This window comes from Python bivittatus, unplaced genomic scaffold (genome assembly GCF_059951505.1).
Source record: "Python bivittatus isolate LINGU-HERP-01145 unplaced genomic scaffold, Pbiv_v1 ctg000840_np1212, whole genome shotgun sequence".
Taxonomy (NCBI): domain Eukaryota; kingdom Metazoa; phylum Chordata; class Lepidosauria; order Squamata; family Pythonidae; genus Python; species Python bivittatus.
The window spans coordinates 49,668,451-49,687,469 of NW_028277113.1; the positions used below are offsets into that span (position 1 = coordinate 49,668,451).

Here is a 19,019-nt window from a genome sequence, read left to right on the forward strand (position 1 = left end):
TTATAATTTAAATACTTAATCTAAATTTAGCATCATAAATCCTAGATTATATTATGTACAGTGGAGTTCTATGAATGTCTCAGAAGCAAATATAACTGAGTTCAGTGGGGCTAGTTTTGAAACATAATCACAGAATTGCAGTATAAATATATTACATACAATGCCCCATAGAATTTGGTGGGATTAACTTTTGAGTAAATAGAAAATAAGGGACTTGTGAATGCAGATCTTAGTCCAAGAATCTCTATATAGAGAGAAACATGATGGACAATATAAAGTGGCAATAACAAAGCATCATTTTAGTTTAAAAGCACGAAGTATTTAATGAACTTTAAACAATTTTCTTCTCATTCCAACAGATATGAAACCATTAATATATTTCTTCTAGGCATTTCTTATTAAACACTTTATGACTAGAAACTGATAAACACTAAATAATAGTAATACTACAGAGCAGAAAGAGGGAAGAGAAGTGGTTCTAAATTGCAACTCCTAATAGGGGATTTGCCTTGAATTAACTTAAAACTGATTTTCTAAAATTAAATATCATAAACATAAGAATGCTGTGTTTTTGCCCTAGTAACAGAAATAAATCAACATTTTGATTTACTAAGTCTATGAACTTAAATATGATTAACTGATAGATTAATCAAACAATGTTTTCATTTCTTAATTGCTAGGGCCAATGTGCACACATTTAAGTTTACTGCAGTTAGCACTGCTTCCAACCCAAGGTTATGACTGGATAGCCATTTAGAAGGGGAAAAGGCTCTTTTTCAGCCTGGAATGGACTTAAGAATAATGTACATTGGGGCTGTGCCAGGCTTCAAAAATAATTGGAAATATATGCTTCAAGCCTATCTCTGCCATTCATTAAAGCAACTCATCTATTTTCAGGCTTGCACCCTTTTTTCCAGATTCTTGAGGAATAGGTTAAAATAGGTATATGTTAAATAGGGTTTAAATATTTACTAAAATAAAATTTGTATCACCACAGTCCCAAAAATGAATGTTCTCCTTCATTAACTTTACAAAATTCTTTGCAAATACATAATATAGAGATGCAACCTAGAGAAAGTTTTTTTTACCAGTGTAACAATATGAACAGACTTTTAAAAAAAAATTCTTTTATACAGAATCAATCTAGCAAAATTTAAAATGCCTTTAGTCAGATTATCAAACAGCCAGCCAGAATCTTTTGGCTCTATTCTTTTCTAACTTTAGGGGCTGGAAGAAAAATCTGTCCCGGAAAGCAGTTGTCCCATCTTGAGACCACTTGGAAATGCTTCATGAACTTTTGTGTGTTCCAGCCTCGTACATACGACTTTCACTTTGTGGTTTGTCTCCACACTACCACAAGTCATTGTTTTGCAAGGCAAAAAAAAAAATCTCTTTGGAGTAAATAAACATGGTGATCTGACATGCAGGAGAAACTCATCAGGTGGATCGTGCCAATATTGTTTCAAGGTATACATGAGCTACTTTTATGCTACAAGTAGGCCTGAAACCTAAGGCCTTCTTCAGTGCTAATCTTCTTTTGGAGGTTCATTGAAAGAGGAAAGCAGACATCATGGAAATATTACATACAGCTGTGGTGTAAATTTTCATTTGATCCTATAAGTACATGGGATGGCTTTATTTCAAAATATTATCCTCATTCTTTTACTCTCTATCTTTAGAGAAAGAAAACATAAATGATATTATTAGAAACTTGGTAATGATAGTAATGGGAATTGTGAAGATCTACATATATATGTTGAAACCTAATGCAAATAAAAGAAAGATCCATTAAATATGTGGAAACCAGGATATAAAGAAAAAAAATCAAAAGTTTAAAAATTGTCTAACAGCTTTGTAGAAACATCACAAACCAGTATGTTATACATTGCAGTTATGTCTACTAGCCTTCTTCATTCCTTTAGCAATACTGTATTGCATAATGGGGGAATGGAAAGGGTCCATTGCAAAAATGCCCCACACTAAGATACTCCAAAGTAGGCTAATATGTAATTAAGATTTAACACTGACTTGTGGTTATCTCTGTGATATTTATAATATTTCAAAGGTCTTTTCTGCTCACCCAAGCTTTTAGGCTCTTAATTTAAAATTTATGCTTTCACTTAGGGGTATATGTGCTTATTGCTTTTTTGTTATATTTTATGTTCATTTAGTGAACATAATGGCTTTATGTTTGAGTTTAATATTTTTTAACATTTTAAATAGTTTATTATTTTAAATTACCTAGACTTATATTTACATATTGCAAAACTGGAACAAATGACCAAATAACAAAATTATCTATAGACTTACTCTGCTGCTATTTTGCATTCAAAATGTATGTTAAAAAACCAATTTTATTCATTCTAATATTGGATACAACTTGTTTTCATTCAGAAGTAATATAAGATGAATCTAAAACCATTCACAGTATTTATTATCCAGGGCATTTTACACAACTCAGCTGTCTTTCAATATATTTAGGCCATAGATCAATTCCAATTAATTGAGATGGGTGATGATGCTTAAGTGAAGCTGTTAAAATGCAAGCCTATGCCACTATTGGCCATCAGCTGCAAAGAAAGTTTGCAGTTCAGTATTAGCTAGTGAAATCTGTTTTGCATATACTACATTTTAAAGTCTCAAAATCTTTTTATTACTTTTAAAAATCTGAATTTTAGTAAGCTGCTCAGAAAAGAGGTAATAATATTAATTAATATTAATTAAATCTTGTACTTCAGTTATTGATGTTCTTGTATTGGCTGTGGCTTTTGTCCACCACTTAGAATAGCCTTGGCTGAAGCAGTTCATAAATACATAACTAAACAAACACAATTGGGGCTCTATAAACCTTTGCTAGAGTTGTTTCAGAATATGTGCAAAGCACTCTTTTTGAAATGTTAAAACACTTGCATCTTTTGAAAGGTTTCCACAACTGGGCTGTCACATGCTGAGCAAGTCCCTATCTCTATGTATGCAGAGAGGACTGGAATCAACTTCCTAGAAAAAGATGCAGCTGCTTTAACAATTCAAAAAGGCATGTATGTGCACCTGTTTGTTCCAAACCACTTCTTTTGAAAGATATACATAGCTTTAGTGGTTACCTCAATTTAGCACCATAACTTGATTTAATGTGCAGGTTTCAAATCTTCAAGGCTAAGTAAAATCTTCTTAAAGCTTTATATTTATAAATATATATTTTAATATCAAGTTCTTTTTGCCCCTTTTAAAAGATACTTGCAGATTCTGCTTAAATAATATTCTTGCCTATCCCTCTCCAACTGGGATGCCTGTTACCATTTTCCAGTTTCACTCACCATATGATGGGATTCCATAGTGCTGACCAGGCTGGGGGTACGTTGAATAAGCAGTAGCTTGTTGCATTCCGGTGGTAAACTGTGTCTGCCCATATGCAGCCATGGTTTGCGAAGAAGGAGTAGGGAGAATATGTGGGTATGGTCTGCTGTTTGGTGCAGAATGACAGAAAATAGGAAAGTTTTTGCATTAAAACAATAGAATGATACTTTGGTGAAATTGCATGGCACAATCCAAACATTTTGGTGATGTGCAAATACATTAATATAGTTTCTATATCTAAAGATTTATTTTAATTATTTTGAAATTCATTCTTTTGCAACAGGAAACTGATTTCAGCTACAATTTAACAGATGGATTCAATTACAGTGATAAAAAAGCTAGGTATAAATCTACTTTTTTTTCTTTCTAAAGAAAAGATATCTTACTTGGAAGGGTATATCTGAGGTGGGGAAAATGGGTGAGTTTGTCTTGGGCTGAAGCCACTGCTTCCAACTCCTATATGAAGGAGAAAAGAAAGCACATGGAAGTATAAGCACACACACATATCTAATCTAAATATTATTTTTGTTAAGGCAACTTTAGACATTTAACAATGTTTAATTAAATTAAACTAGTGCCAAGTAATACTTTATTAGAGTCAGACTAGCATGACAACTCTCTATGTCTTTATTACAAATTACGTTTTTTCAATTGCTCCTAAGGGATCATTCATAACTTTTTAACTCCCTGTCATACTTGGTTCTATTTAATTAATGTTGAAGTTACTTTTTTTTCTTGCAACTTCGCTCTTCCTTAATACTCTACATTTTATATGAGTGATATTTCAGTCTTTAACAATCTGTCTTCCTCTTTCTGTCTCACACGCCTCAAAACCTAAAGATGAAATTAAACACTTATTCCTATAAATGAATGATATCCTTCAAATCTTTCAACTAATCTGTATAACTCAGAATGTTCTTTATATCACTGCAGATTTTTAATCCATTATTACCTGAACCAGGCTGAGGAGTATTTTTCACCTAAGGGCCATGTTTGTTGTGTTTAATCTTCTTGGGATGGATCACAGAACCAATCAATCCAGAGTTCCCATCAAGGCACAAATGACTAGGGTCAAATTACTTTATTTGGGACACATTATATGAGATCTAGCTCTCTTGAGAGGTCTGTAATGCTGGGAAAAGTGAAAGGATAGAGAAGAAGATGACAACCAGCAGCAGGGTGGGTGGACTTGAATACACTGGAAATGGGTGCACTACTGGAAAACCTGAAGGGCTAGGCTGAGGACACAACATCCTGGTGAAGGTCTACCTATGTGTTTACTGACAGACTTGATGGCACATAATCAAATCTTCTTTGAATCACAAACTGGCAGTATTGATTTTGATATGCAGAGACTGGCATACAGTGCAGAAATTCTTATAGGGGACTGGACAGCATCAAAATAATATAGTTTTAGAGTAAATTTAGATATGAATGTAGCAACATTCTCAATTTCCTACATCTTTTATCTAGTTCTTCTCTGACATAGCAAGAGAGATTGTATGAATTAATTGCACAAGCAAGGATTTCTATTCATACATTGCTGGTTTGCTGCTGAATTAGAATTAGAAGCCTAGTGAACAATATTTGAAGTTTTCCACTTCTGATGCACACTATTTGACAGTGGCTTCCCAGGATTACAAATGGGTCTTTTCAATGACATGTAAAGATCTAAAGATTAAACATTGGTCCTTTTGCATGCAAAGCACATACTTTTCTACTGTGATTCAGAAAGACATGCAAAGTATCAAGAATCTGAAGTATCTTCAAAGAAAGTTTAGTGCTGACAGAATCTTAAAATGTAAGAATATTCAGACTGAAAATATGTAAACAGTATATTCTTACAGGAAAATTGCTTAGTCTCCCAAAAATTGCAGAAGCAGCAGACTACAGAATTTGCTGTTTGGTTGTTACCCATGAAACACCTACTGTAATATCTGGGCCTTGATCATTTATTTCGCGAATATCAACAGGTACAAGAAAACTATTTCCAGATTATATTTGAAAAAACTGAATTTGACTGGCAGTCAATTGACTGGCAGGCAATTTGATTGCTTCACAACAGCTGCCATGAGAAATACAGAGTTAAACTGGATCAGATGAAAACTTTTTCTATCCCAGTATTCTGCTCCTACTATGGATAGGCAAATGCTTATAAGAAGTTTCTAAGTGGGATATGCAAATGATACCACCGTATTTCACTAGCAACTGGTGTTAAGAGCCATATAGTTTTTGATACTGGAGCTAATCTATAACTATTAAAAATAATGATAATTAATAGCCTTATCTATAAATTTGTCTAATATCTGTTTAGGGTTGTCCAAGTTGGTGACACTACATCTTCTAGGATTAGATTCCATAGTTTAGCTATACCCTACATTATGTGAAAACAAATCCTATTATCTGTTCTGATATTATGAGAAAGGGTGAGAGACGCTCTCTCCACACTACACGTTGTACATATCCTACACGTCCTTCTCTTACCTTGTTTGCCAATACTGTAACTCTTCCCTAGAATCCTAATAATTTTGCTAACTCTTTTCTGCAACTTTTCTGGTTCTACGTTAATCTTTTTCAGTAGCAATGATTAATATATCAGTATAACTTAAAACTATTATGAAATTGGCAGATTTATTTTTTATTCCTTTCCTAATGATCCCCAATGAGAAATCTGTCTTTTTTCTATCAGTCACACAGTGGAATGTTCACAACCCCCAAACTCCATTCCAGTTATTGATAATTCAGACCCCAAGAAAGAGATTAAATATATATGGAAATTATATAATGTTCTGCCATTAAAAACATGTTGTTAATTAAGTATCTAAATCATTATTTTTTGTTTCATTTGTGGGTCAGATATTTAGATATGGTGAAAATATTTTATTTCTTACCTGATCCTGAGAAACTCTCTAAAGACCCGTCTGCTGTTGTAGTAGCAATTTCACTGCTGCTCATTGGCTCTGTTTTAACTAAAACACAAATAACATGTATTCTATATATAATAGTATTTGTGCACAAACCCATGCATGCATGCAAAACACATACATAAGCACTGAGTGCAATCATATACAAAAAATGCAACAAGTCACAAAGCAAGTGCATTTATAGAACACAGACTCAAGAAATGCTTAAGTTCAAAATGAGTAAACGATTCATTAATAATGAATTAAATGACATATTATTTTTCTAGAGAAATATCAAAAGTGATGAACATATAAGATGGTATTTTCAGATCTGAACAATATTAATGGATCAATCCAGTTGTATACTTTTATTTTTCATCCTTCTAAGCTAATCTATTTTGCCATATCTTTACAATATTTAACATATTACATATATTGCAATTAGGGACCAGTCTACTTTAATTCTTTACATTCTGCAGGCTTCTTGTATATTCCTGCTCCAATTGCTGAATACAAGCAATTTCATTATATGGAGTCAGGCTGTTGGTCCATTCAATTCAGTATTATTTACACTGATGAACAGGAGCTTTTAAGGATTTCAGGCAGGAACCTTCCCTATTCTGTGAAGTGATGATATAAGTTAAAATTTAGTATCTTCAACAGACAAATCATGTGCTTTATCCTGAGTTACAGCTCTTCTCCTAACTTTAGTGTAGTTTATGCAGCCTACTTGATAGTGAAGAGATAAACTTATTTATTTAAAACAAAAAATGCATTACAAAAATAGATGTTCTCATTATCTTGCATTAATACCTGTTGGATGGGTGACACAGTGTGTATTATCAATGTGGAATATAATGAATCACTATAAAGATAAGGATTTCTAAAGATGCTTTTTTAAAGTGAAAAGCAATAGCCATTTTCTCTGTACATAAGTAGTCTAACTATAATTACCTTTGATTGGATACCCTCCTGTTTGAGTTACTAAAGTATGCACTGGGCGTTCCCTTGGAATGAAATCTCATATTTCTACTGGCTGGTCAGAAAGTGTTTTATTCAATCCTGATGAATTGTTTTTATAGCTTTATTCACTGTCAAAGACCAAAATACTTATGAGAACTGACAAACTAAGCCAATTATCATAGGGATTTATTTTTTTAAAGAGTTTCCCTGCCCCACATTGCATGTTATGATAAGGGTGCTTCAGGCTTCAAGCACCTATAAAATAGTTTACACTGTTTTTGATAGGATGGACTGTAGAAGGTATAGTACTTGCCTTTATTTCTACAAAGTCTGCACTGAGCTAAGAAAGATGGAAAAGACCAGAGCATGACACTTTACTTTGTAAAATATGAAGCTGGGCTTTTCTATATTCAATTTGTCCTAATATTAAGGGAAGCCTGAACCACCAAAAATCATGAAGGCAAATGGAAAAAAAAATCAAACTCAATTAAACAAACACAATATACTGTACATTTGTAACATTATTGCTTTCTTACATTGCTTGGGTTACACAAGCATTAAGATACACAGAAAAAAATGTTTTGCTGCACATAACAATTGCTGCAGTTAAGATTGTACGACACAGGAGTAAGAGCTTGGAAGAATTCTCTAAAATTTGGCAGCAAAATGACATATTCTAAAATCAGTCTCAAGAGTGAAAACAGAAAGATATTGTAAGTCATTTCAACATGCATTCTTTACTCTAAAGAAAAATATGCTTTGGAATGCAGCAAATGTGTACAAAAACCACTTGTACCACATTTAAAAAATTCCACTATTTGAGTAAATGGAAACTTTATTCAATCACTGCAGGAATTTTGCCTAGCTTTGACTATATTTTTCCTATATTGCAAATTATTCCCTTTTCCAAATCTAACTTGATCTTCTAATATTATATTACCCTTATCTTAATTTTATCCCTTTATCCTGACCTTGTTACAATGGTTACTACATCACATGCACACATACACATGCACAAACAAATGTTTGGTAAAGATCAAACTACACTTTATGCTAATTATATATTCATCATTTGCTCTTAAGCAAACAAGACCTAAATCAGACTGGGGTCAGGGCAAATGCACTGCAGAGATAATTTTTTCCAGGATGTGACACTTTAATAAAAAGTACAATTTATCCTCCCCTCCCCTCCCCTCCCCTCCCAACAGGCTGTCAGGCATAATTTTTGTTTTTTCTTTAAAATAAGGATGTGGGCCTAATCTGTATCTAGACTATCATGTACAAGAGATGCATAGAAATGGAAGTCAAATGAAGATTGGGCACATGTTACTTTAAATCAATGAAAAGCAAGAAACAGAGTCACATGCTACACAATGATGTAACACATAGTTAAACAAGATAGCAACCAGATGTCTTTAAAGCAGGTGTGTGGGTTAGTTCTATATGCAGCCACCTAAAAAGTTATGCAAGTTATTTTATGAAAAAAGAAAACTCTATTCCAAGGAACATCTGTTGTATTCATTCCACAATACAGAATTCTAGAAAATGTAGTAAAATATATAGCATTTATTTTTGGACTACTCATGTTTATGAAATTTATAACTATCTTCTTTGGCATGCCAATATGTTCATCTTTTAATGCCTGGCAAAATTTCAAAATTGAGGCCCTTCCTTCCTTCCTTCCTTCCTTCCTTCCTTCCTTCCTTCCTTCCTTCCTTCCTTCCTTCCTTCCTTCCTTCCTTCCTTCCTTCCTTCCTTCCCCTTTCCCTTTCCCTTTCCTTTTCCTGCATGTCTTCTTTCCTTCCTTCCTTCCTTCCTTCCCTCCCTCCCTCCCTCCCTCCCTCCCAAAATTAAACAAATTTACCCACAGATGCCTAGCAAACATTCAGGAACCTGGCAGGCAAAATTAGCTGTTTTAGAGCTGAATGAGTAAACATTATTTAATATTATGAAGCTCACAATTGAGTACTGCAAAATAGCACACATATACTGCCAACACGTTTTCAGATGCATGTGTAAAGTTTTGTTTTCCCTTTAAAACTAATTTAAAAACAAATGAAATTCTTACATATAATTGTCAAGTCCATGCCTCCTTACTAAGTAACTTATTTGATTAGTGCTTTTCTATGAAATTTCAGTTAGAAACAAGAGTACTGATTACAAAGTAATCTCTACACATAGACAGCAGGATACTAACAGGAGCAGTTTTGAGCCATCAATAACAAGGTAGCATTTAAATAAAAAAAGGCCTAGAATAAAAATACAATTAATAAAATAATGTTTAAAAACAGCTTTGTGTTAATTTCAGATTTCATTCTAAACAGATTATAAATTTAAATATAAATTTAAAAGTTAAAACTCTTAATCCTTTTAAATACATGATCCTTCTCTCTATAAAATGTGCTGAATGTTTTATAGAAAAAAAGTTGATTTAACTGAAAGTTGATTAAGTCTGAATATTTTAAGTATGCTATTTGCCATTTACTTTATTTCCATAATAAATCACCAATATTTAGGTTCCTTTCAGACAAACAACATGGACTTTTACTTTTCATTCCAGTCTGTCCAAAATTGAGAAGCTTTTATTTAAAACATTCTGACACTTAGCTATACAGTAATCTAATACTTTTAACAGTGAAACTACATTCTTATGCTTCTGGTCTGAAAGTATAATTTCAGAGAGTTTCTATTAAATCCATATAATGCCTTATATATCATAAAACAAGCATTATGGTCCCCAAATTCTTTTCAGGTTTGGATTTTAATCAGTTTTGGTAAACCTTTGCTGGAGTCCCTTTCCCATCCCTTTAAATCACAATTAACCACTAACTGTGGGAAGAATGAACAGAAATATCTCTTCTTTATCACTCTAGTACAAAGTATTCTACATTGCTGCATGCCAGGCAACAAGACATTAAAAATAACCAGTGGTGAAATGTTTCTTCCAAGGTACTACAGCATATTACAATTCCCAGAGGATAGCACAATAAGGCATGGGGAGGAGATTCCTTTCTCTTCTTTTACTTTTTATTCTCGATTTAGGACTTACATGCACATTAAATGCATTGCTTGAAGTAAGAGCAAGTCTTTAAAAAATTATTTATTTTATTTAATTTTATATCCCATATTTTAATCTTTGCAGCAATTCCAAAATGAAGATGAATTCTAAAAGGCAAATTCCCTCCATGAAATTTAATCCAATTAATTATTTTTTTAAAATCCTGCAAAGCACTTTTAAAACTAACAAACTCTTTCAAATTCTATCAAAACAGCAGTACTATCTAGACAGAAAACACAACAGTGTCAGTTAACTGAAGGTCTTGGAATAGATACATCTATGGCTTGTATTGGATGCTTGTAAGGATTAGCACCAACTACATCTGGACAGAAACAGAATTTTATAACCAGAGCAATAAAACCAATTTGATCACGATTTGGATTATAGTGTGTTGGAAGAGGAAACATAACTCTTTTCATCCATGCTGGAACTCACATATATATAATCTGGATTTAAATGGTGTTTAAAAAATAGACGGTGGTGGCACAGTATGCCTTGTCTATTAATATGACATGAGAACAAGGTCACTCAAAATAAGTAAACTGTATTTCTAAATGTAAGGTCAAAATGTATTATGGAGTACCATGTCTAACCCTATCAGATCACTCAGCATAAAAGTATTGAATATATCCATATTGAAATATATGGAATGTTATGATGTCTGTTATATGGATTGTTATGATTGTTCTGCTATAGTGCATATCACATTTATTTTGCTTTGATAGCACAGGTACATTTTTGCTGTTTCAGAATGAATTATTCATTATTTTAAATTAACAGATAAGAACAAATGTTATCTTTAATCCATTTAATTTGTTAAATGTTTACAATAAATATAAATATTGGTATATTTGAAACATATAGAAAAGAAAATGTTGGAGTATTCATAAAAATAAGGAATTTCTGATGGAATTAGCTGAAGCTTAGCGGAACTGAAAAACTCAGCCCTGAAATATATTCAAGTACTCAGGGAGAAGTGCAGTTCTTGCTTTCGCCAGAACATGCCTATACGCAGTATAAACTCTAGCAGGTTTTTTTTTATGCTATCACAATCTTCAGTAAGATTAACATTTTTATTAGTAGTAGAGGCAAAATAATATGTTATCACATACATTTATTACTTTTATTAAAGACAAAGGGTCTTTGAGCACTCTAAAGAGTGATTTCATTATCATATCTGATATGGAACATCTCAAGCTATCTATCTGAATGTATATTTAATGCATTGAAATGCCTCAACTTATAGAACAAAATTTTAATAACTTCAGAGGAGGGGATAAATACAACACACTAGTATCAGGATCCTACCATTCTGTAATAATTTTAGATTAGGGAGCAGATTTCCTTGGGGGATGGCTTTAAATTCCAGAAAGAAACAGGTCTATAAGTAGGCAATCTCTTTTTCCTTATCAACCTTGATGGATTATATAAATCCTGGCAGAAGACTTTTGCTGATTCATATTGGATATCTAAGTGAATCCATTTATCTATTTATAAACTAGCTATCATTTATCTATCCATCCATCCATCCATCCATCCATCCATCCATCCATCCATCCATCTATAAATAGAACCTTCTTTAAAATAAAAGTTTCCAGACATTCTTTTGGTTTTCTTTTGGTTTACTTTTAAGGTATAAATACAATATTTTATTGTATTTCTGCAGTTAGGTTCTTGAACAGTATCAAAGACATCTCATTTTAATATTACTTAATTTGTGTAGGGCAAAGGCTCTGTAGTATTTTCACAGTGAGGGATGTACATGACCTCTGAATGACACATCCAGGAGTAACATTTCAATATTGCCAGAACCAGGACAATGGAGTGACCTAGGACCAGCACAGAAACTGTTTAATTTAAAGTATATTAAGTAGTGTAATATGGTGGTGAAGGTGTTGGATTAGGAGGACTGAGACCATAGGCCATCTTCAGCCATGGAAACTCACTGGGTGATTTGAGGCTATTCACTCTCACTTTCAGCCCAATTTTCTTTATAAGATTGCTGTAATTAGGATAAAATAAACGATTATTCCCATGTAAGTAATTCTGAACACCCAGAAAAAATGCACCACCAGCAAGCAAAAGCAATATGTTGCATACTGGATTGACTTCAAATAGATACTACATTTTGAGATTTGGGCTTGAGTTCAAAATACTTAGTAAACCCTGTCATATTGATTTCATCAATCAACATTGTTTATGCTAAAAATGTATATTCAAACTCTTTTAACTCAGTAATATTTGTTTCACACATAACTACAGTTTTGTTTATAATCAGTCTATAAATAATTATTTTAATCTCTTATTTTGCCATTTGCCCCTCCTTCCCTCTCCTCAACAACTTTTCAAGCATGATCCACAAAATCTTGGGACACAATAAACTGTTATTCTTTGTGATGCCATGAAATTCTTGGTTACAGCTTGCTAGTACAACTAACACTCTGTAAATTAGTTTTTCTTTTCTGATGAAGAAATAAATATATTAGCATAACCAATTCTCAAAGAAACATCACATTCAGCAATTTTCTTTGGTCTAGTACTAGAAAATCTCTATACTTTCCTATTATTGTTTGAATTTTATTTAAGGATATAATTCTGAAAAAAATCCTTGATCTTTATATTGTCACAATGCCATTAGTACTGTGCTTCATCTGTAAATACTATACAGCTGCAGCTTTATTTTCTATGAATTCTTCTATAAAATGTTATAGCAATGTAAAAATGTCATAAAGTAGATAGACTTTTACATTTATCTGTTATATTATCAAAGGCCTATGATTTAAATATGGGTATGAACTGTATGACCAAATACAATTGCACCTTCAATTTCAGCAGATTGTGCTGCACTGGACAATTAGAAACAAAAAAAGATGCTAACCTGTATATCGATATTTATTGTAAAAAACTCCCTCAAAAGTCTACTTTCCTAAATAAAAAAAATGTTAGTATTCCCATTCCTAAAATATGCAACAAAATATAGCACCATGTACCTTCAGCCAAGAAACTCAAGATGCATTTCTTGCTTATAATAAAACTGCTCATCCAGGTTCAATGTAGATCACAGTACCTCTTTCCTCAGCACACTTTAAACAATTATTGCTGGTGTTTGATAGCAAAGTGCTTTTGGCATTCAGTTTAAGAAAGGTGGAAGGTACAAAAAATAGTAGCAACAATAATTGCAATACATTTTTTGCTCCTCTCCTCTTCCAACTGCACTGTAGGTCTTGTAGGCAACTCTAACTTCTCAAGTGTTTTGGGAAATAGAGTGAAATGCTGTTTCATCTGTAGAAATATGGCCTTTTGAATCTTATCCAGTGTGCTTAAATATTACTGTTCTAAAGCTGCTACTTTTCTACCACTAATATAATTCTTACCCAAAAAGCTGTTTCTGCATAACTATTCATAAATCTTTCCTCCACAAAAATCTTCATAGAACTACTAACAGCAAAATAAAATCTTTTCTTGTGTGTATATGTGTTAATTACTGAAGTCCAAATGATAATCTAGTTGTTTCAGATACCTTACCCTAAAGCAAGATCTCCTTTACAAAATGGGCTCCCCTGTAAACTGCACGTGTTGCTGAAAAGAATCCATAATGCTGGACTATTGGGGACACTGCACTTCCCCTGTAAAAGGTATCTACTTTCAATGTAAGCCAGTGTATAGTATTTCTCAGAATGATGCTACATAAACAGGTACATAAGAAAAAGAATAAAACCAATGCTACAGTACAAATGCAACATTTAAATCACTAAATAATTAATAGATTTCATAACAACTGATACGATAGCATATACAGTTGTCATTTTTATTACAGTAATCCAAAATCAGTGTCTAATATCAACTAGTTACCTTCAGTATTATAACCATTTTAAATTTTTACTATGAACAACGTGCACTTGAAGAAAATTGATACACTCTAGAGAGGATAAAAGAAATCTTTAGTGTGCTTCTCCTTTCATAACACTGGAAGTGGAGTCTACTATGATCCCCAAATGCTTTTACATTATAAGTTTAGACTCAAAGTCCAGGGTGTATAATCCCCACTGTACTCAGGATAGCCTGCCAATCATATTTCTCATACCAACTTGTACACTGAAACTCTAGCCATTGGAACAGTCAAAGTTTTCTATACCAGTCATAGTACCACACTGTATACCAGAAAATTGCATTTGAAATAATTATCTCCTTTCTTGTGAGGAACCTAAGTACTTCCACCAACTTTTAATTAAGTTTTAGTTTTCTATAACCCATCACTTTCTCACCTGGGTTAGGGAAGAGATATGAGAAAAGAAAATATGCAAGTAATAAACCAGAGTTATAAATCTTTTCTTACTATATGTTCAAGGAGCATAGATCTGATATACCATAAATTCTCAGTGATTAAGGCATAAATGAGTTTCAATTACTTCATGTTAAAACTTACAGATATATAAATGCATAAACTGCTATCTCAAGCATACGTAACACTGAAGCAACTTATGTTAAGTCTTATCTATGTGATCTTGACTTCCTTCTCAATAAACCTAATTATGCACAGGCTAAGAAAATGTTATCTGCATGTTGTCATATGACATTCAGATACTTTGATTCACTGTGAAGTCTTATGCACAGTGAGCCTGATTGAGTCCTGTGAGTTTATTCCCAAGGCAGTATATCTGTATAGTATTGTAGCCTCAGTTTTCTAAGAATGTTACAGGAATAAACTGGACTATACCAAAGTATTTTTCTTCCACCTAACTCACAATACCTTGGTATAAAAAAGAAAACAAACAGCAATATCTTGCAGCACATTTGATAGGGGTTTGAAACAGAGCAGTTTCATTTCCCTCTGTTAAATCACTGAAAGCAGTTTGGCCTATATAAAGCTCAGATATATTCAACAGCAATATACAGTAACTTTGCTTCAGAATCAGTTTTATAACATGCAGAAAAGTCTCTATACAAACTTAAACTTCTCTCTTACATATATTATAACATTACTACATTACTATTAAGAGAATGAGACATTACACAAACTATTTACTCATCATTAACTAGCAATAACCTGAATATTCAACCACTATTCTTATTTTACCTATAATGGGAGGCCAACACTGATTTTGGCTGACTCCTCAAAGCTAAGCAGGGTTGGACCAAATTAGTACTTAGATGGGAGACCACCAGGAACTCACAAGGTTGTAGGCTAGGAAGTGGAAAAAAATATCATGGAAAAAGGGAATGGAAAACCACTTCCATAGTGTGGATAAGAAAAACTAGAGGGACATAGTCAACCAAGAGCTGAGTTTGTGTCACGGAAGCCTTTACCTTTATTATTTTTCATATGAACTAAACAGATTACACATTCTTTATGCTATAAATTCAGGTGAAGCATGTAAAAACAAAATATTGACCTCATTTCCATAAACTCTTTGTTCAAATCCAACAATAGTATTATTTATTTCTGTCTCATAGGAAACTAAGTATTCTCCAAATCCAATAGTTGTCAAAATAATCCAAGTAAAACAAAAGGGAAAAGGAAAGTAAACTCCTCTTAACAAATATCAAATTAATTTTAAGGAGATAAAGCAACTCTCACTGTATGCCGGGGTACTACATATTTTACTATATAGGAATACATGAACATTCTGTAGCAGTCAATGAAGCTTACTTCAAGTGCACATACATAGTACTGTGAACTTAATTACCTTTCAATGAAGTTAACTAACAGCACTTACAATTTTATTACAAACAATAAAGAGTCAGAACCTTTAACTTCGCAAAATCTTAAAATGCATGCTAGCAATTTCGCATTCATCTTGGCTACACAAACCTGCAGTGGTCTGTGTATTAGCATTTAACAACCAGTCTGCAGTGCTGAGCAGAGTCATGTCACCTAAAGGAAAATTGCAAAGAAAATAAAATACTAGTAGTTTTTTATAAATGTCACAGTATTACATGTATAAAATATCCAGCAGAAAAGTTTTATTTCTTTTAAATTAATATTAAAATATGGTATTTTAGGCTCTGGCCCTACCCTCAATTACTTGGAATTGTTACATTAAGATCAGTAGAACTTAACATCCTGATAGGTTTGTTTAGAAAGACAAGCAACACTTCTGGATTTCATTAGTTTAAGTCATTAAACCCAGAAGATAATAGTTATCACCATCACTACACTTGCAGAACGATTTTTTAAAGTAGCGCCCGCCCACCCACCCCCACATTTAGAGGTCCTTATTCCCAATAAGAATCCATGGAATTGTAGTTCCAAACAGATACTAAGAAGCACTGTCTAAATACACACACACACACACACACACACACACACACACATACACATACAGTTTATATCTGACGGAGAGTACACAAGTAGCGCTATTAAATTCAAAAGGAATAATAGATTAAAAAGTACAAATGAAAAATAATCTGATACCCACATATCTGGTCCAAGTAATCTATAATTAAACTTGAGAGCAACGGTGGTCGGGATAATGGGTATGATAGTGGTCAATGGATGGATATCTCTCTCTTAAAGGAATGCAGTACATGAATGAGTGTAACAAAATGTTTTTTAATATATAAAGCTTTCTTATAAAAAAGGTTAAACTGTCATATCACCTTTTTCAAATATTTCAGAGGAAATTGTTAATTTGTTCTACACAGCATATGTGTAGCTTCCCTAACAATATTGCCATGCTAAGATCCTTAATTCAATGCATTTCTGAAGGCTAGAAGGCCCTTTATATTTGCATCTCCAATAGCATCATGTGCTTATGCATTCTAAACAATTAAATTGCAACTCTTGCACATTTTCACACTAAATTATCTTTTTGAGATATATACCTAATTTGGAGAGAGCAACAGAGTAATCCGTATTAATCACTTTCCTTATATATCACAATATTTCATTTAGCGGTGAATTAACAATGTAAATGAACATGCAGGATAAAAAAAATCCTGAAAAGTTACCAACAGCAAGCTTCAAAACATTTATAAATAAACTACTGACTAGTTATAATTGGTCTATAGCACCACATTATATTCATTAAAAAACATACACAGTAGCAGAATTTATCTAGTTAAACGTTCCTGCATATCTACTAGAGAAGTCTGGTTTCCAGAGGTGCTAAACTTGTAAGTCATGATAGTAACTTTCAGATGCCAAAACAGAGCTGCTGCTTAAAATCAACAAACAAACAAACAAACAGCTAGGTGAAAAGGTTAGTGGTCCCTAACATATTTAGCCTTTATACAGAAGATTGGAGAAACATTCCAGCATATGACCTCCACTTTCAATCAAATAGTAAAGCCCAAATTTAATGGGTAAGGCCTAATATAAAATTACATATTAAGTTTGTAACTATATACTGTAGTTTTACAGGCAACATACACAATCAGGAACTCACCTTCTGTGCCATTGGGTGTCATGGAATTATTATTTAGGTGAGAATTATCAAGTTTTGGACCATTAGGAGACTCACTGCCAGCACTCAGACGGCTATGCGGGCTGGCTAAATCCTGCATTTCCATAGACCTAAAGAAAGAAATAATTTAAATCTAACTGTAGAAAAACAGTTTAGGACTTCTCACATGTTGTGTCTGCAATTAATTTTTCTAACTCAAATATATAATTGTTTCTATAAGTGCAGATCTATACATATTTATAGGTTTGGAAAAACAAAGTCCTGTGGATCTTATTCCCAGGTAAGGAGTTTTGCACCTTCCCATACACAATGCATTAACACTTAATATGAGAACTTTAACATATCAAAAGCACCTTGCCACTTATATCGATATATTTTTATAAATTATGTGTCAGAGGCAATAATAGTACATTAAAAAGTGAGTACCCAAAGCAGTACGTTAACACTGCTTGCTTGCATATAATTTACCACCCAATTACAATTTAATGGGCCTCTAAACCAAAGAAAACACTTGAAGCCATAGATGAACCTACAGTCTACTGACAAGGAATGAGATATTCCTGATGTATGTGTTTACTCTAGCAAACTACTTAATTGTTCCTCTGTTTCCATTGAAACAAATGCAGCATTAAAACATTATTATGTCTGTTCTCGTGTTTGCTTTGTGGATTACATAAAGTGTGCCCCACTGAAAAGGGATAAGACCAATACACAATGAATGGTTTCTAGCATTAATATAGCATAGCACTTTGCGGTACTTGAACTGTCACTTAAATAAAATAAAACTGAGCTAAGTACAAAATTGCCAATGTTTTCTCTTTTAACTATGCTTCAGTAACATGCTAACATTCTTACACATAACAGTTTTTATAATAAATTTCCATTTGCTTTTTTTAAAAAAAGATTAAGTATAATATGTAGAAGATAAGTAGAGGCAATACTCAAAATACGTACTCTGGAATAAAAATGGTTTTTCAGTAAAAGAATAGTTTTAGAAGATTTTATTCATTTTTTTCAATATGAAGACATTATTGGTATCATCTCTAAACTTTCCAAAATGCTAATAAACTTACTGGTTTTGGGTTTTCAATTTTGTTTGAGTTCTTTCTGGTAAAATACTATCTGGAAAGATACTTACAGGTAGCTAAGGTTCAATAGTGCAACTGAACTGAATCTTTCTAGACTTACCTCATATTCTGTCAAACCAATAGAGGTGTCAACCATATTTTAAAAAATTAATTGTGATGTATTTAGCTTTCAACAGTGATATTACTTTCATGTGATAAATTCTTTTGATAATGGTGCTCTGTTATAAAATTTATATTTAAAAATGCA

The 19,019-nt window shown here is 32.7% G+C and overlaps 1 protein-coding gene across 8 annotated transcripts in view; it reads right to left on the bottom strand.

The window, feature by feature from the left end:
* The window catches only part of EYA1 (EYA transcriptional coactivator and phosphatase 1), a 99,159-nt gene that overhangs the window by 71,361 nt on the left and 8,779 nt on the right, over positions 1–19,019 (bottom strand). For 4 of the 8 annotated variants that reach the window (XM_088130699.1, XM_088130697.1, XM_088130698.1 and 1 more), the window contains exons 3-7: positions 17,667–17,794; positions 16,091–16,153; positions 6,246–6,323; positions 3,741–3,810; positions 3,315–3,460 (exon numbers count right to left, since the gene is read on the bottom strand). In XM_088130699.1, the coding sequence (XP_087986825.1) occupies positions 3,315–3,460; positions 3,741–3,810; positions 6,246–6,323; positions 16,091–16,153; positions 17,667–17,790 (481 nt within the window). In that variant the 5' untranslated portion in view covers positions 17,791–17,794. The remainder of the gene's footprint in view (positions 1–3,314; positions 3,461–3,740; positions 3,811–6,245; positions 6,324–16,090; positions 16,154–17,666; positions 17,795–19,019) is intronic. The other 4 variants (XM_088130703.1, XM_088130701.1, XM_088130702.1 and 1 more) reach the window with 1 other exon arrangement.